Raw genomic sequence first — 19,744 nt, 5'->3', positions numbered from 1 at the left:
TCCTGCTGAAAAGTGAGAAGTCATACCGCTCAAAGTCAGCAGTGTTTTTAGCTACGGTCAAGCTGCTTTTTATAAAATCCTTATTAATTCAAGCTGGAATATTTTGAATAGTTTAGTTTAGTAGTTGTGCTCTGGAAAAATACACCAGTCATTAATAAGTTAAGTCTTATAGATCTGTGAATACACATGAAGAAGTCAAATCAAGAGCATCCCGTAGTGACTGAGCCAACCACAAAAGTCCATGTCAAAGGCGCTATTACAATCCAATCCAAAAAAAACCAAATCAGGCTGTTTTCATTTAGCGACAGGCTAAATGGATCTAACCAACTACAGGCTTGACCTGAAGTGCACTGAGCTGAATCGAGAGCAGATTATAAATGCATTAGAGCCAAAAATGCACATTTCTTCAAATACAGATTGTCAGAAAATTAAATTCCGTTTTCTTTTTATCGTGTTACTGCCTCATGGTAGAAGTATTCCGCGTCCTTATGTTGTTCAGCGCATGCCCTTCATTATATCATTAGTGTTATTCGCTCACTGGGTGTATTTAGTGTGTTCATCATCTAACCTCTCTCTTTGTTGTCCTTCCAGCTTTAGCTGACTGTAAAAACAACACAGTAGCAGAAGAACAGAAACAGTTGGCATGGCTGGTGATGGAGACGCTGACTGTGCTCCTGCAGGGCTCCAACACCACCAACACTAATGCAGGTAGACACACACACACACACACCTTCACAGGATTGGTGGTTCGTTAGAAAATGTCAATAAGGTCTTCCTTATTGATCCTCTAAGAGTATGTTTTTTAATTATTTGATGCCCCTCGTGATTAATAGATTAAAAGGGGGTTAGGAGACACAACGAGACTTCCTGTCTGTCAGTAATTAACTTTGAGGTACTTTTTTTGTTTTTACCATCAGAACTTTCTTCAGCTCTTCAATTTCAGCCAATAGTAACAATGAAAAAAAAAGCTTTAAAGGAAACTAACCTCACTTTAAAGGGTCTTGCTTTGCTTTGATTGGGCAAAATTTTCCACAGCAGCTGAGGGGCACACTGAGATCCTGCAGTTCAGTGGATTACAAAGCATTTAAAGCAAACCTAACACACATCGCTGGGGCCTTTAGAAGTACTGATGACACACAAGTTGTTCTTCTTGGCTTTGGCTATTTGCCTCTGGTTTGACCATGAATGCTGATGACGCAAAGATACAAAATCATTCACTCACTGGTGATTTGATTTGTCAAAGGTGCAATCGGCCCTTTGCGTCTGCATGAATCCACCTTACAGAAGTGTCCTTGGGCAAAGTGCTCATTCTTTAGCATCTCCAGGGCTGCTGACCTCTGACCTCTCTGTTGAGGTGGAGAGGATAGAGAATTTTCCTCCAGGGATCAATAAAGTATCTTATTAAATTTCCTTAACCCCCCCCACCCTCCTCCCACATCACTCAGTCTCTTACTGACCCTCTCTATATATGTGTGTGTGTGTGTGTGTGTGTATGTGCGAGCGAGCGTGTGTGTCTCAGTCAGCTGTAGAAGTGTGATGAGTCACAAAGATAACCAACAGGCTGTGCACAGACAGCTCAGAGCTCTGTTCGACCTTGATGATGACTGGTGGCTTTCATCAGAAAAACAGGAGGATGTGTGTGATGTTTGTCGCCCTCCACTCTGACACATTGATTACATTTACATTTTTCCTCTTGAGGCTCTCAGCTCGCTGGCTTATCCACACAGACTGGCATCGAGTGCAAGAGCACAAAGAAATTCAGCGGCACAGAGATCACAGGGGTGCAGTGCTAAAAGTTCGAGGTCAAGTAGATTGAAATTGTATAGTCAGATAAACAAAGATCACAACAAATGTCAGGAACAACCGGTTTTATAAAGATCATTATGACATTTTCACTTGACTTTACAGCATCCACGATGATGATGATGATGATGGAACATAACGGCCTTCAGTTTGAATGAAAATCAGACCTCTCACTCTCTTGTGAAGGTCTGAAATAAGTACAGCACTTATTACAGTCAGTCGTGCAGCGGGTGCAAACACAAGAAGCAAAGATTGAATCTTTATTTCGCAAAATTTCAACAAAACCTGAATGTGACTCTCACTTTGTAAAATGTCACTGAAGGAACTAAAACAGTGGTGAAATTGGGAGAAGCAGTTTCAGTCAATTGATTTACAGTGATTATTATTTATGAAAGCAAAAGTAGTAACAAGACATTAAAGAGTCATCGAAATCAATCTCACCATCGAACAGCAAGCTATAAAGTTTGATAAGGAGTGATTTGGAAACAACTATCTGGGAATTTCACACCTGTGAACATGGACTAAACATTCAGGAGCATGAGGAGTTCGGACCAGTGCGTTCATTGTTTCGCGGCCTGGTGTCATTGTGTTCAGTTGAAAACATTCAGACTAGCCTAAAGACTTACATTTCTGCCCCTTTTTCCCTCCGTCTCCCAGCTCTGTTCAGGGAGTTTGGCGGCGCTCGTTGTGTTCACAACATCGTGAAGTACCGCCAGTGTCGGGAACACGCCCTGCTCATCATCCAGCAGCTCGTCCTGTCGCCCAGCGGAGATGATGACATGGGAACTCTGCTGGGCCTCATGCACTCTGCACCGTCCAGTGAGCTACAGCTGAAGACTGACATACTGCGGGTAAGAGCTCACACGCACACTGTCCCTGTCCAACACACTCACTTATTCTAGTCAGTGTCAGGTTGCACCAACCGATTTTAATACCAACTTAGTCCTTCTCTTACTTTAGTATTGGTCTGGAAGCATACCGTTTCTGAGTTCTTACATCAGCACAAACAAACCTTCAGTTTCAGTGAGAACATTTAGGAAAGTCTGGGATTTAAAAAAAATCAATCTGCAGTTGAAGCACTGTGCACAGTAATTGCTTCAGACCAGGGGCACTAAGTGTAAGGTGCACATTCATGCACACACACACACACACGCAGGATGAGAGGCTCATTTTCTGAAGCGTAATTGCATTTTCAGATTCGGCTCCTTCAGACGAGGTAATTCTCACGCCTTCTGGAAGCTTCAGCTGGATTAACCCGTCAGCGTTTTTCCCATATTTGACTAATCAGGGATTTTAATTATCAGCTCTCAAAAAAAAAAAGAAACCACACTATCTGCAAAGAACTTACATCAAATCCAATTTGAGTAAAATATTTTTTTCCTCGCTTGTCATCGGGGTTTATGCACCGTTGACAGTAACACACTGCAGACACACAAATAGATGTCCAAATTAAGCTGATTAGCCTTGTGAAAGTGCACATTTAACCCTATAATCTCTCAGGGGGGCAAACCCAGATATGTTCTATCTAATCCTCAAGGCCTCCTCACGGCTTGTTAAGTTAACACTCGGCGCCTAAATTTTACCAGCACGTCGTTGGAGCCTGGTGGTAATTTCCCAGCTTGGAGGACAGGAAGAGGATGTCTTCAACATCCTGTGATTGGTTTAAAAACAGCACCCGCTGTGCTGAGTGTGACAGTATTTTAATTCAGCAGGAAGCAGCTGGCTCAGCAGTGCAACATGTCACCGTTTTTACTTCTCCTTTATTCTCTCTTCTTCCACTGGGATGCGTCATCATACACGACACTGTCCCAGTGACTTCGCAAGATGTGGTGTAAGTGTAATGGACACAGATTTCATGGTTCCTGTTGTGGAAATGGGCAAAATGGATAAAATGCTTTATCAGGGTATATGGGTATAAATGTATATGATGATGTAGATGTGATCATGATGTTTTCAGTTCTATGGAAAATCCAGATAAGAATCTTGGGCAGAGAAGTTCATTATTACCCTCAGAAATAGTAGTTTAACAAAATACTCTGAATTGGAGGTCAGCTGCTCGCTTCTCCCAGAGCTTTCTTGAGCTATAGAAACAGGAGTGTCTGTTTTTGGCTGTTCCAGTGAATCAGATACCTGCAACATCATCACATTGCTGCATAATATACCAATATTACCTTGAAGGATAATATGAACAGCTCGGCAAAATCACTGACACATTTATATAGTACTGTCATCAAACTGGGCAGCACTGTTTAAGGGTTAATGTTTACTGTATTTTATTGGTGCTGTGGCCTGATTTTTAAATATATGTATAGCACACACCACAGGCAGCGAGAAGTGAGATCATGATTCTGCTTAATTAAGCGATGCTGCTACAATGATAGCATGCTAGTATCTTTCAGTAATCACCTGTAGGATATACACAACCAATGAGGTGATTTCTGGACTGTACCAGTGTTGTCGTTGTTGTCTGGTGCACTGATGATGTATTGATTGTGCGTCTGGAAAAGCTGCTGACATGGGTACATGTTCAGAAATACTCATAATATATATGTTTTTGTCCCATCATTCCAACATTGTTTGAAACAGACAGAGGTAGAATATTCCTTCAGAGTGGCACTGAGCCCTGGTTTTCCTATTCAGCGCCTGTGCTGCACTCTGCCTGTGTCATTCAAAAGCTTCATCTGTTTCCAGTCCCAAACGTTTTCTCCACTTCTCAGCTGCTAATTAAAAACTTTGCCTGTCACACTCATTCTATGTTCTCAGGCTGTTTTTAGGTCCCCAAACTCATATCTAGGTTACAGTTTGATGTTTCAGTTTAGGTTACTTGCAAATGCAAACTATAAAACCTGGAGAAATGTAGGGGGGAAAAAAAAAGAAAATCCAGTCAGTGCGTTGTGGCAAAGAAACCCTGAGGGGCTCCTAAAAGTGTCTCACCGCAAAACAAAAGGAGAGAAAAATGAGTTGATGAATGGAGATGTGACTGAATGAGGCGACAAAAACCAAATGACATGATAACTCACTGTGGGAGAGAATAACGTAGGAACGGAATGTAAAGTAAGTGAAATAAAGTTAAGATGACGCAGAGGAAGTCAAACAGGGCGTGTGACATCTTCAGAATAAATAACACAACACCTGATGCACCCCGGGGAAAGCAGTCTTAAAAAAAACCCATCAATTTCCTGTCTCTAAATGTGGAAACAGCTCGTACTTAAAGCGTCTGTCTCTCCTCTTCAGGCTTTGCTCGCGGTGTTGCGTGAGAGTCACCGCACCCGGACGGTGTTCCGCAAGGTGGGCGGCTTTGTCTACGTCACCTCTCTGCTGGTGGCCATGGAGCGCTCGCTGTGCCAGCCGCCGCGCCACGGCTGGGACCGCGTCAACCAGAACCAGGTCTTTGAGCTCCTGCACACCGTCTTCTGCACGCTCACCGCCGCCATGCGCTACGAGCCCGCCAACTCACACTTCTTCCGCACGGAGATCCAGTACGAGAAGCTGGCCGATGCTGTGAGGTAAGGTCTACTCACGCAGAGCCAGTGATACCTGAGGCCCCCTTTTTGTCTTTGTATACTGCATGGGCGTTTATTCAAACCTAATGCAAACCATATATTAAAACCATCCCTAATTTGCAGGATAGGAGCTTTCAGCCACATATTTAGGCCCTTATCAATGGACAGAGTTTGCTGAGTTGTCATAAGCCTGAAAAGTGTCTTTTAACACTTGACAGGAGACTTAATTGGCACAATAACGAGCCTAAGCATCTCTGCTTCATCTGCTGATGAAGGCCATGAGATTTGACTGAAATGTAGTTTTATTTAGTGACGCTTTACTACTATACTAATGTAGTTTAGAGGCAGGACAATGCACAAAGAACCTCTGAAATGACCGTTGTGCTTCCTATTAGGTGTTTTTTCCATTGCAGGAAAAGTCACAGCAACACTTTAGTCCAAAGAAAGGCAGAATTGATGTTGTTTTCTTTCACTTTCTCTTGGTAGTGGTATGTATTGATTGTCCTTTTTAAAGCCAAAGCTGTCATGTTAACCACTTCTCTCTACTCCCCACCAGGCTGCTGGGCTGTTTCTCAGACACTAAGAAGCTGGGTCCCACAGGTGTGTTCCCCTCCAATGCTCAGCCTTTCCAGAGGCTGCTGGAGGATGAGGCTGCTCCTGGGGGCTGCACAGGAGACAGCATCTGTCCCACACTCAAACACTGCAGCAAGCTCTTCATCTACCTGTACAAGATGGCCACCGACTCCTTCGACAGGTCAGTGGATTGAGCTTTTCGACCCTGAATGTAGAAAAATTTTAACAGTGATATGAATGTCCCACAGATTTAAATGTACCCACCCACAGAAGGAATTCAGCCTGAATGTGTGTTTTGTGTGAGTTAAGTATATGTCAGCAATGTATGCATCGCACCATAAACCAGGCCAGAAGGCTCAAACGCAGCTTGGAGGCTGTCGTCTGTTTGCGGGCAGTCCCACTCCTGAGCTGAAAAATGAATTAGGACGAAGCAGAGCTGTCAACACACCGTCAACAAGTTATTTATTTGCTGTTGGTGGTTAAATAAGTGAACAGTTTAGTGGGCGTTTGTCTCAATGAAAAAGAAAATGGAGGGGCTTTTAGTTTGAGTTCAGCAGATTGAGGCCACATGTTCCTGGAGAACATTTCTGTCGTGGATCAAGAGCCTCACATGTTTCCTACAATCCTCCAACATGTTGGAGTTCTTAATAAAACCTGTAACTTATTTTTCCTTTTCTCGTGAGGGGCCCTCATGTTCCCTTCGGCCTTGTTTGAATCTGAAAACGAATCTGAAAAGAACCCACTATGGACATTTTTTTTAAACATGCAGGATCCAATCTATTAAGCCTGAAGGGAAGTATTGTCACAAAAGCAGCTTTGCTGTACAAACATAAGTGTTTTCAAGGGACCCAAAAAAACTGTTTTAACTTTAACCGACTGGAACAAGTAAGAAGTGGTGATATGTTAAGTCTGAAGTCTTATTCATCATCATTCTCAGCGACAGTGAAGATCAGTGCGAAAATGTCAAGTACCTAAAACATAATTCTGAAATAAGTAGAACAAATATGCTCGTGAATCCCACTCCAACAAGAACAGGCCATTTGTAGGTTGGGCTCAGTCAGGTGCTTGTGTGTCCGCTGAAAGTGTTGAAGCAGGTCTGCAGCTGTGCTCGTCTCCGTCAGGTCACACTGAACAGCCTCACTTCAGCTGACGCACGCTGGAAACATTCAGCTGCTCGGCCTGGTAGTGTTGTCATAACGGCAGAATGAGTGAAATCAGGAGAAATGATTCATATTCAGGAATGAATTACTACTGTGACGCCACAGCGAGCGGGACAAAACATCGAGAAACAGCTGACTGAAGTACAAATATGTATTATGTAACCGTTTAAGGTGGGCTGGGACTGAGCTGAAGATGCTGTTCAAAGCTGGCTGATTCGACTAGATTCGACTGCTGACTCATCGATTACGACCCTCTTGTCCCATGTCTTTGTCTGTGCATGTTTGCACCACCTGGAGGTCACAGTCAAAAGCATTGTCATTTACTCAGTTTCAAACTCGAGCCGTAGTAAACGTGAAGCCCTTGCTCGCTGTGACTCGTGTGCAGTCGTAGCTGGCGTCATGCATGTGCTCTGATCCTGTTTCTCCTTTCAGCCTTCCACTAACAGCTTCTTTCCTTCTTTTCTCTCTTCATCTGTTTTTTCCTCTAATCTCTGGTGCTGTCTGGCTGTTCATCCTCGGCCCGGTCCATCTGCGCGGCTGCGTGTGTGTGTGTGTGTGTGTGCGCGCTCTTTTCCTCTGTCTGTGTGTGCGTGTGCGTGCATGTGTGTGTGCGCACGCTGCCATGCAGCCGTGCGGAGCAGGTCCCTCCCTGCCTGACTCATGAGACCTCGCTGCCCTCACCGTGGGGTACGCCAGCACTCGCCAGGAAGAGGTAGCTACAGCGCTCTGCAACTTTCCTCACCCTCATCCCTTCCTCTCCATTTTCCTCACCTTCAGTCGACACTAAGAGCGCCCACTAGTGGCAAAATGACCCCGGACTCTTCTAACTGTCAAGTAAATCCTTAAGCCAATCGTGATAATGTAGCTGACCATCAAGCTGCAGAGATGGAACAGGCTTCCATGAGGAAAAATAGAAAGTGAGAAACAAGAATTCAGATTCAGACAGTTTGTTGTTACTTTTGTTTGCTAATAAAACTTTAAATTTGAGGTTTTCATCTTATAATTAAAACAATGATGTGTTAAAGTTTATTTATACAACCATTGGCCATGTGGTGGACCAGCACTCAACATTTAGAGTCCACAACTGGTTATTTTCATTATCTAATAATCTATTTATTATATTTTCAATTAATGAATTTCATTTAAATTTAAGAGCTGAAACATTCAGTCTGTTGATTCGTTTCTTGTCTCACTTGTGATGACCATTTTTTATTTGGTTATTATGTTTTAAAGAGTATATTTATTAATCAAGAAAATAATTGCTCAATGAATTGACAGTAAAAACCTTTAATTGTAGCCTATAGATGATAGAAAATGGCAAAAATTAGCACATCAATCAAGATATCAAGATTTCCATCAATTCATTTTCTGTTGATCGACTAATTGATTAATTAACTAATCACTTCAGCACTAGTTTCTATTGGTCTTATGGACTATAAGCTCTCGTACCTCAAGCGTTTTTTGCTATAAACTTAAAATGTGTTTTGTTTGTGTCATCTCTTCTAACTCCTTACGTCTTGATTCACATTGGATGTGAGATGAGAACCTTCTTGGAGTGTGGACAGACTGATGAACGTGACACTTCCTCTGGAAAAATAAGGCTGGTGACGGTCTGTCAGAGCAGTTGAAGCTGCGGAAAATCTCTCAAAAATCAGGACGATCTGACAAACCAACAAAAAATGAATTCTCACCGCTTGATTTGAAACTCTTTTCCACAGCCGCTCTCAGACAGGGAAGAGTACAGACTCAGCCAAATGACTGTTGCTCTAAAGAAGGCATTTTTCTTCTCATCACATTCCTCCTCACTCTCCTGCTCCTCCCCCTCCCTTTCTTCTCTTTTCTCTCAGCTGAATTCCCCCACCACCCACACACACACACACACACACACACACACACACACACGCACACACGCACACACGCACAGGCTCTGCTGCTCTGTGAATTTCACTTACAAAAGGAAAAGTGGTTGTTCCGTGTAAAATGTCCTCTGCCTTAGTGAGCTGTCACAACTGTCAAAGGTGAATCTGGGGGTCTCCTCTCAGTGGTCTCCCCCGTCTCTCTCCCTGGATCAGCTCCAAGGTTGCATATTCATGAGGTGGACTCATTTGTCAATTAGCGATGATGAGGCCCTTGTCCTTGTTTGTGCACTTCACTGAACGCTTTTGTGAACCCCCCAGAAAACAGGAAGTAACCATTAAATTCTTCTAAATACATTTGGATGTTTACTTGTGAAGTTTAATTTGCAACAACATCTTAAATTAGCACTTTGATTGACATGCTGTGGCACATTTATTGTATCATGCTGATGTTGCCTCTTATGTAGTCGGACAAAAATCATGTTTCTGTAGCTGGAAACTTTGTCCTCACTAGACAATAATTTACAGGTCCAGTTATTCTCTAGAAAACAGTTCAAGTGGTTGCCAGCCACTGTGAACACGAACAACCCAGTTTTCCCCAAGTTTCCTGCCCTACATCCAACCCTTCCAGCACTTTATGCTGATTCCGGCCTTTTCCAGCTCAGCATCTCTCCTGAGGAGGGATTTGCCACTCGCTAATTTGCATCGCAGCAGTGCGCCCATTTTGTCTAATTGCCCGACTGCAGGCCCCAGCAGATGTCCTGCTCTCTGCTGTATGCTCACGAGGAAGGCCCGGTGCTTTAGGTGAAACAGCAGCCGACGGACACCTTGATCTCTGAGGAGAGCTGACTCATGTTACAGTGATGTTACTGTTGTCTGTTCTCATTATACGAATGCTAAAGTTTTCTCACACTTATTCACCATGAGCTTATTAGCATGCATATTAGCAGTGTATTGGCTCTTTATTAGTGATTCTAAAACACTCATTAATGCCTTATTCTGGGGTTAGTACTATTTAGGGTTAGGTTATTATTCCATGTGGCAAAATGAAATACTAAACACAGAGGTTATAGTGTTGTTTCCTCTTTTTGCTTGACAAAAAGAGAAACAGAACTTCAAAAATTTCTACAAAGTTGTATTTTGCAGCTGAAAGTTGTGCATTTTTGACAGTGTTTAACATTTTATCCCTTTCTATCACTTGTTGTCTGTAAAGCACTTACTAGTAGATGTGTCAAAGTTGACTCAGCTGGACTTAACTGAATGGGACTTTCTTTCTCCCTGTGCTCCCAGACACGGCTACTACGGAACGTCGGGACCTCCGGCCCCAGTCAAAGCCCTGACAGACCTGAAGCTCCACTTAGCCAACCCCTCCCACCCGGTTTCCTCCTCGTCTTCATCTGACATGGTGGTCATCCACCCGGGGGCCGTCCTGGCCATGCTGGACCTGCTGCCCTCCGTCTCCTCCGACAGCCAGCCAGAGGTGAGGAAACATGGGAAATAAATGTGCTAACATGCACTTCCTGTTAAAGCGGGTGAATGGGGTCGCATGCAGGGCAGGAAAGTTCCTTTTCAGTTGGACACACTGGTTTGTACATTTCAGAGCCAACCAGACTGCGTTGCGGGTGTGCATGCATTTAACACACACAAAAAAAATGCAAATCAAGCAAATTAAATGCCTGAAAAATCAACACGTCTTCCTCCTCCTCCTGTGCCCCTCCAGCACGCCCTCGACCTGCAGCTGGCAGTAGCCAACATCGTCCAGCTCCTGGTGAACAGTGAGAGGAACCAGCAGGTGCTGTGTGAAGCTTGCCTCCACCAGCGGCTGTTGCAGCGCTGCAGTCAGGCCCTGGGTGATGAAGACCACCCGCTGCACCCCCCACTGCAGAGGATGTTTGAGAGGCTGGCTTCGCAGGCCCTGCAGCCGATGGCACTCAGGTACCGGACTTGGTGAATCTTATGTAGGCTGCTGCGTCTCTAAACCCCACATTGTTATAAATCCCAACTCCAGTGTGACTTCATGAGCAGTGAGCCAAAGCTCAGCATTCAATGTGTTACGAGACTTCATTTTCTACCCTTCTAACAAATATCAGTCTTTCTGTTTTTTCATTGATTAGGTGTTTTGAAAGAGACAGACATGTTGATTTTTGGTGTGGTCTTTGGTTTTTGTGTAGTTGTATATACACAAAATGATTTTTTTGTGAGAATTCATGTGACGATCGCTTCATCACAAAAAATCTTTTAGACTATCTTTGATCAGCCTTTATTGTACTTAGAGCTGACCGCTACTACTAGCATTCTAATAGGCTGCTGCTAACATTCATATTAACATGCATGTTAAAAGCTAACGTCTAGTATGTAATGTTTAATGTTAGCCCAGAAGTATGTGGTTATGCTCTTGATTTAAAGAATATGTTATTATTATTTTCGGGGCAGTTTTATGCCTGTTTGTTAGCCGACAGCACAGAAATGATTGGAAATTTGTTAGAGAAGAAATGAACAATACAACAAAGATTCCTGGCCAGATGCAAATATGGCAATTGCCCCACTGGTACGCTCCTGTTCTTACTGTTAGCATGCTAACTAGCTAGTGTTGCCTATTGAACTCAACATAGAGATGAGATTTTCCCCTCCAGGGTTTGAAAATGAGGCTTGGGAAGCGTAATCTGTTTTGACAGGTTTCGGTGTGTGAAGCAGGACGATGTGTGCAGACAAAACGGAGCGATTCTCATTTCCCACTTGGCTAGTTAAGCGAAATGGGAGGTTGGGGTTGAGGATTGGGGAACAAAGTTATTTGACATGCACATGGATGGTTCTTTTTATATGTAAATGTGGCCTCTCCCCGGCTGGTATTCTCTCCCCACATAATAGTGCTGGAGATAAGCATACTGTATCTGTAGCTGTCGATCTGTTTCCCACCCTCCTCTCCTGTCTTCCCTCTCGCTGTCTGTCTTCCTCACTCTTGTGCTGTCAGTCTTCCTCTGTCTCTTTCCGTTCATAATTCTGCTCCTCCTGTGTGTTTTTTCTCATTTTGTCTCCGCTCTGCTAACATCTGCAGCTAAGCACCAGAGTCTTTCTGCTTCTTTGGTGTTGTTCTGAAGCTGTCTGGTTCCAGCCACCAGTGTCTCTCACTCAGCACTCTGACAGCTGACACAAACCATCAGTGGGGCTCTTTGCTTTCAAGTCAATTACTTGCCAGTCAACCTGATCATTGACTTTTAAACAGACTAACATGTGCTGTTAACCACAGCTGCCGAGGAGAAGGAGTCAACCTGCAAAGTGACTGCTGACTTAACATACTGCATGCATTTAAATGGGTGCTTTTATCCAGAGTGCTTTACAGCTTCATGAGAACGCACAGGACGTGTTTATGATTGGTGGTTCCACTGAGAACACAGCAGCTATGCCTGGCAGTGTTGGAGCCACTTACTGAGCCACTTCAGACCTCAAAGATTCTGAATTAAAACAACTGTAAAACATGCATGTTATTATTGATAAATAAATTCATTTTTACTATTTGTCTTTTAAATGTGTTTCAAATGTTATGGAAAGGTGTTAGAGACAAAATGCAGTATTGTTTAAAAGATAGTTTTTTTCCTTCCTATCCAGAGTCTTATGACTCATACATGCATTTTGTTTCTCCTATGCCATGTGTAGGTTTCATGGTGAGTGCGTCCTCTCTTTCCTGAGCTCAGCAAATTCTTCCTCCTAAATGCCACTGAAAGTATTTTGATACAAGTGGATGCTGAGTTACGCCATGAATTCATTAATGCAGTAAAGGATCAAAAAATAAGCAGGTATTTTACTTTTGATTCATCTTGCATTTGTTTGTTTATTTGTTTTTCTATCCCTCCAGGGAGTTCTTACGTCTTGGAAACCCTCTTAACTGCGGCGCCTGGGACAAGAAGCTCCTGAAGCAGTACCGGGTTCACAAGCCCAGCTCGCTCAGCTACGATGCAGAGATGAGAAGTAAGATAATAACGACTGTCATCCTTGTTTTGACCACATGATGTGCCGGGGGTCTCAGAGGAAACGCTGTTCCTGGTGTTGTTTATCAGATCTGTGTAATGTTAAGGTTCCGAGGAATCAGAGCTTTTACTGGACCAAAGATGCGGACAGTCAGCTGGAGACTAGGAGCCGTGAAACAACAACGTTTTATTACTGAGGGCACAAGAAATACAACAACACAAAATCAGCCGAAAACAAAACTATCACTACTCCGTGGCGAGCGGGTAGGAAATAACACTTGACTAAGATAAAAAACAAAATACGAGGGAACAACAAACTACAGTCACAACCAAAATAACCTCGGAATAACTAAAACACAAGATCAGCCCAACAGAAAAAGAACTCACTACTCCGTGGCGAGCGGGTAGGAGAGACTAGAACAAGAAGTAGACTAAACAAACTAACAATGCACGTAACTACCAGAAACAAGGAATCAAGACTAGCGGAATACAGAAACTATCACACAAGACAAGAGCATGGGAAATGGCTGGAAAGTCGTGGCATGCAAGCGCAGACAATCTGGCAGCGTGCTCATGCTGCCAGGCTGCTTAAGACAGGCCGGTGATCAGTGGAGATACGGCTCAGGTGCGCCGATGAGTGACAGCCGCCGCCAGGCCACACCTCCACTGCAGACAAGGAGAGAGAGAAAGATGTTAAAAATAAGCAATGTGAAACGACCAGAAAAATCAAATACGAACACAACTCATAACATGTAAAGCAGAAAACCCCTGCCTATGTCTTTTTACATTTAGTCCATGAGTAGCACTGATGGGCTGCACTGTGTGCTGCAACACCAGGGGCCACTTCAAAGAACATTTCAAGTGTAGAGTATGAGTATTTTTTTAATCACTGAGTTTAACACGTTATTTGAATTTGTAGACAAACACGCCGATTTAGAAGTGAGCCAATCACCTTTTAATAGCTGAGAATTGTCCCCCATTACGGTTATGAAATGATAATGTCATGTGAGAGCCGTCCCCACTGGCAGCCTTCCCCATCTGCCACAATGATAACCAGCTTCCTCGTGGGAGAAAGTTTGGTTCTGAACTAAAAGCTTGAAAAACAGATCATCAATCTTCTAGCAGATCTTCTCTCTTCCTTTGCTTACTCGCACTGCGAGCTCATGGGGACAGATCCTCCGGTGAATAGGCCGTGATTGCAGAGGATGAGCTTCCCCTTGCCATTTAATTGGTGGTGGAAATTACCAGCACGGGCTCGGCAGTGGAAGGCGCAGTGATTCTATAGATTTTCAGAAAGCTTCAGATGATTGCAAAGTCAGAGGAACAGCCTGGCTTCATATGTAAAATCCTTATATTACAGCCAGTGCAGCTTATTTCCTCCTCAGAGTTCAGAGCTGGTTGGAAGGCTAAGCAGAATGCGTCACTGTTAGATGAATGCATGCAAACATTTGACATACAAAGCGCAGGCGCATATGCAGTAGGGTTGCTTAACGACCGCACTGCAAGTAGATGAGAGGTGCATTTATTTTTAATGAACGCACCTCTAATCTTCTGGTCTTCTTGGCTTTTGATTAATATCCAGTTGATGTGTAAACTCCCTGTTTAAACAAAGATCGAGCTGCCACTGTGAATCTAATGCAAATGGTTTGTTTTCTATTAACAGCTGGTAATGTTTGTAATTTTGTGGGCTCCTCAGCGTGTCCTAATTGCTTATTGTGTCTCCTCCCAGCTGAGAATGGATATTAAGTCCCTACTAATTACTGCTCTTTACAAGCAGCCACTGTTCGAACTCACGGTGCTATCTTTCTCTGTTTGTGAGAGGATAATCCTGCATGGTTTATTAGCCGCCATTGCAATGCCTGCTTTGATTTCATTTGTCTTAGTCAGATGTGCTCTTCACAAATAAGCAAAGCAACCCGCATTCTTAGTAGAAGGTTAAATATTGTACTTTAAACCAGGAGTTTATTTATGTCAGAGTTAATTCAGAAAAGTTTTTTTTTCCAAATTAAAGCTAGTTAATAGAGAAAACAAGTTACTGAGCAAAGCCAAACCTCCAGGTTTAAGCGAGTAGTCCCTGTAATCTGTCCTTCCTGACTTCACAGACAGCATGACCATGTCCATGGAGGGCTTCGGCCCCGACAGCGTCTTCACCACGCCAGCGGAGGACAACGGCCAGTATCGCATCAGCCGCAGCCTCGTGCGCTCCGCTGAGGGCAGCACCGTGCCCCTTACCCGAGTCAAGTGCCTGGTGTCCATGACGACGCCCCATGACATACGCCTGCACGGGTCGGCTGTCACGCCTGCTTTTGTGGAGTTTGACACGTCGCTGGAGGGCTTCGGGTTAGTCAACATAAACACACGGACCTGAGCTTGAGTGTTTGCATCAGTCAATGTTCATCAGTGTTCCACTTTCTTCACCAGCTTGTCATTAACTCAGTCATTTGGTGCTTGGCAGGAAGAGCACAGTGGGTTTATCGGCGTTTGTTAGCTAAAAACAGCTGCCTGCTGCTGCTGGACACAGAGTTGATGTGAGCGTTGAGACTGAACCAGTCAGTAATAGTGCTATAAAACTGAAACAATGAGCTAAAAGAGGCTAAAAACCTCAGTAAAGCTGAGGATGACTGAACCTTTCAGCTTTCATTACATCTCATAATTTGATCCATATTTATTTATTTGAGTACGGTAAAAATAGTTATTCTAATGCGAAAAGGATGTTGATAAATGGATGGAAGAGGGTTAAACTGCCCCTTATGCCCTCTTATTTTATGATTTTTGTCATCATTGTGTCCTTCAGAGCTCCACAAATGGATCATTGTTCATTACATGCTTATAAAAATGCCGCTGCAGCAACAGATGATGCCACTGTTCCCTGAACCACTTCTCTCTAAATCTCTTTGTGGATCCGTTCTCCGCAGCAGTGACACACGCTGCAGGGTGCCACGTTATTTTCCCCTGCAATTAAACAGGTTGTGTGTTTTTTACCTTTCAGCAGCACCTGCAACAATCTCAGCAGGAGCCCGTTATTTCCTCCAGTTGCAGTGCCGTGCATACAAATAGGCTTATTTTCTGCCTTTTAGGTCATATGACACTGTTTGCGGGTGCTGCTGCTGACAGGCTGTGCTGCGCCCCAAGCTTTGTGTTATATGTTAGCAGCACGGTGACTATGGGGGTCAGAGGAAATGATGGCATGTGACCTTGGCAATTCGCCCTCACACCTTTGGCAACATGTACATGACACAGACACACATGTTACGCTGACACACAGTAAACAACTGCTAAGAGAGATTTAAGATTACAATATGTTTTAGTCTTCATTAATATTCATCAGGTAACGAGTTTAAGAAAAAAAGAGATGTCTTGCAAAAGGTCATTGTAGATATTTTCCGTCAGTTTAACCAAAGGTTATTTTCTGCAATTACCTGGACAGCATTGAATTAGTAGATAGCATCAGTGTGACTGGGATTATGCTGTGGTAGACTAAGGCAGCAAAGGGAGGAATTATAAATCTGTTAGACCTTCACTCTGGAAAGGAAAAAACAGTCTCAGTTTGTCTGATTGTTTCCAGTGTCCCTGAATCTCGTGTGTGTTGTTTTTCAAATACAAAGACAGCACACAGCAGCCACACTGCATCGTGTCATTTGACATGCCAGATGTGACGCTCATCATACACATACCAGATTTGTCCTTCTGACAAACGACGCTGTCAAGGTACAATGGCTGGGATGTGCCATATAGAATTGATAAAAATGCTGCATTTTGGAGCTGGGAAATGGAATGGTGACATATCTTAATATGACATTAGGCACCATCCTGTGTCCAACCCCACTGGGGTGTTAAATTGAATAGAAAATATATGGACACAAGCACAGGTCTTTTGATGCGTGTCTTACACTGCTGGCTTGTGTGGCCCTTCATCCTCCCTTTCTCTTCCTTCAGTGTTGTGCTTCTCTGCTGGGTGGGCACTCAACTTGTAAACGTGAAGATTGCCAATTTTGCCAGAGTTAAACGTTTGATCAAAATGTCTTCAAATCCTTCTTCAAGGGTTACACATCAAGATCACTCGCTTTTGACTTACTACTTTAGACACCCCTCGCCCACCCAGTGATCGTATATCCTGGTCTATGATTTCTCATCTTCCATGTTTTTTTTTTTACCCATAAGATCCCTTTTGACTCGTCTCAGCAGCCTCCTCAGAATAGAACATGGAGTTTCTTCTGAAAACAGAAGAGCAGCAGCGCACAGGAAACAAGGCGCTGGCCCACTTTTCCTGAGCATAAACAGAGGACACACACACACACACACACGCACACACAGACTACCCCTCCTTCCTTTCCCATCTGTCACCATGAAATATTGATGCCCCTGCTGCTATCACACATACATGCACATATCCACTCTCTGGCCTGCACAACATGCTTACACACACTCAGACACACCAGTGTGCACTCGCCCAGCCAGCCGTCTCACAAGGGGGCGAGGAAGATGCTGTCAGTGTGGGTGGAGGGAGAAAACACTCCTTTTTTTTTTTCAGAAGATATAAGAAAACTGCATTTGATTCCGACCTGAAAAAGAAAAATTAGCATTTGGAAAGCTGGCGAAATCCCTGGAGTGTTCTTCCTTGTGTGTTTAACCTAATCACGTTGATGACTAATGGGGGGAAAAAAGGAGAGCACACATGTAGTTACTCTGAAGCAGCAGGGTGGTGTTCTTGTTAGCTAGACAGACTGTCTGTTCAATGGAGGACCAGGCTGTCTGCCCTTGAGAAGTGTCCTTGAGTGAGTCATTGAATCATTGAGTCATTGAATCCCTGCCAGCTTCAGAGACGCTGTCTCGTAGCTAACCCTGAACTCTGACCCTGCGTCCAGGTGGAGGAACAAAAAAAAAAAAAAAAAAAGGAAATCGAGAAAGCCAAGCCACATAAAAAAAGGATCATTGTGGGGCTCAATCAGTGCCTCTTTCAAAATATATCGTTTTATAGAGCGCTAATAAAAATATTTCCAAACCAATAGCCCAACACCTAAAGATTTTACAATGACATAAAACAGAGAAAAGCATCATATTCTCGGGTTTGAGAAGCTAAAATGAATAAACAGCTCATAGGGTAAGGCCCACAATATTCTTTACTATAAGTCCCATTTAAAGACCAAAACAATGAGGCGATAATACCAAAGTGCCACAGAGCGTCGATGAGCCACACTGGGTGTATTTTATTTTGACTCAGTCACATGCACGCTGTCCTGCTGCTGGAAACACTCAGTAGAGCACAGAATGCGTATTAATCCACAGCTGAAAATAGTCCCCGTTAAATGCACTGTATGCATTAATAAGTGTGCTTCTGCCGAGCTGTTGTAGGAAATGACTTGTAAAAATGAAATGGTATGTTTGTGACGCTGTGAAAACATTTTTAGTCTCCTGAGTCTATTAATTCAGTAGCAACCAATTGGCTTGCCACCGACAGTTTGGCGGATTGTTCCAGCACTGTTTATATTTCCTTTGTAGTCATGCTGTAGAGATCTTTGAGTTTTTTTTAGTGGTATTTTGCCTGTAGGTTACAGGAGGAGCTCCTTCAGAATAACACTCATTTCCTCTGATTTGTCCTGAAGTATTGCTGCAGTTTGACTGTCTTGCCTGGAGAGAATTACATAAGAAGATAAGAATTACATAATGAGCCAGGTCTTGCTCTCTTATAATGGAAGTTAGAAAGAAGTTAGTTGGTTTGAGATGACATAGTTTTTAGTGCACCATTCAAAAAGTCACTTCCCATCTTATCAATACGAGACAAAGTCATGAAGGGATACTGATCCCATAGCTAAGTATACTGAATTCTGTATTCTCTGTGTAGATGTCTAGTTATTGTGATTCGGGCTTTCTGCAGTCAACAGCTGCCATCAAGGCTATCCTCCAGCGAGCGTCCATCCTGGCCAGGTTTCGAGTTGAATTTGCCACCGTCCCTCCGTGCAGGCCTTTTTGTCTCTCCAAAATTGGGGGAACACAAATAACAAATCCCCAGAGAACTACTGTATTTGGTGCTGGTTCAGGGTGATTAGAGGGGAGAAAATAGCACCGAGGGCCAGTGAGTCAGCAGAACACAACGCCAACTCACAAGTGAAATTCTCTGCTCTTTCGAGGAATCGTTATCAGCCTTTGTCTGCTGTACAAGTCCCTAAAATACTCAACGACCGTGCTTATACACATCACCCTTGTCCACCATCTTAGAAGATAGCTGGAGACTTTTAAACATTTCATAGGTGGGATTTCTGTGCGGTCTTCATCGTATTTTTCGCAGCTGTCATATCAGAATGATCTGAATCAGCACTAGCTGACGCTAAAGTGCAACGAGAATCAACTGAGAACAAGCAGATTCTTTTTGAAAAAGCAGCCTGAATGTATGCTTTCATCCCACCTTTATCCTACTCTCATACATAATTAATCCTTGAGCATTAGGCTGTTGAAATTTCCATATTTTAATACAAAGCTCCCGTTTCTCCAGCGCTTGAATAATAGGACTGTTCTTTGTAACTTCAGATGAGTTTTTCTAATAGTTTATCTCAAGGATGGAGCCAGACTGCAGCAGTAATTCAGCAAACCTGCACTAAATCTCTTTCACAATAACAACACATGTAAGCTGACAACATGTTTTGTATCTGCTTCCCCAGATAACATTCATCACCCAATTCTCCGTTAATCTGTCTGTTGTCCTGTGCAGGTGCCTGTTTCTGCCCAGCCTGGCGCCCCACAACGCTCCCACCAACAACACCAACGCCTCGGGTGTCAGCGATGGAGCAGTGCTGAGCGGCATGGGCACAGGTAAAAACAGCTTCATTTGGTGTTTTTAATGTTTTTTTAATGTGAAGGTCATGTTGCAGTTGGAGAATACAGCAAAA

At 43.5% G+C, this 19,744-nt stretch overlaps 1 protein-coding gene across 6 annotated transcripts in view; it reads left to right on the top strand.

Annotated features, from left to right (window-relative positions):
- Nucleotides 1-19,744, top strand: part of wdfy3 (WD repeat and FYVE domain containing 3) — an 86,721-nt gene that overhangs the window by 32,277 nt on the left and 34,700 nt on the right. For 5 of the 6 annotated variants that reach the window (XM_076730772.1, XM_076730769.1, XM_076730771.1 and 2 more), the window contains exons 10-19: nucleotides 592-708; nucleotides 2,461-2,654; nucleotides 5,038-5,309; nucleotides 5,863-6,060; nucleotides 7,668-7,751; nucleotides 10,186-10,375; nucleotides 10,616-10,830; nucleotides 12,749-12,861; nucleotides 14,963-15,200; nucleotides 19,567-19,667. In XM_076730772.1, the coding sequence (XP_076586887.1) occupies nucleotides 592-708; nucleotides 2,461-2,654; nucleotides 5,038-5,309; nucleotides 5,863-6,060; nucleotides 7,668-7,751; nucleotides 10,186-10,375; nucleotides 10,616-10,830; nucleotides 12,749-12,861; nucleotides 14,963-15,200; nucleotides 19,567-19,667 (1,722 nt within the window). The remainder of the gene's footprint in view (nucleotides 1-591; nucleotides 709-2,460; nucleotides 2,655-5,037; nucleotides 5,310-5,862; nucleotides 6,061-7,667; nucleotides 7,752-10,185; nucleotides 10,376-10,615; nucleotides 10,831-12,748; nucleotides 12,862-14,962; nucleotides 15,201-19,566; nucleotides 19,668-19,744) is intronic. The other variant, XM_076730773.1, reaches the window with a different exon arrangement.

Source organism: Chaetodon auriga, chromosome 5 (assembly GCF_051107435.1).
Source record: "Chaetodon auriga isolate fChaAug3 chromosome 5, fChaAug3.hap1, whole genome shotgun sequence".
Lineage (NCBI taxonomy): Eukaryota > Metazoa > Chordata > Actinopteri > Chaetodontiformes > Chaetodontidae > Chaetodon > Chaetodon auriga.
The sequence above is the reverse complement of the archived record's forward strand: the minus strand, read 5'-3'. Positions and strand labels throughout refer to the sequence as shown.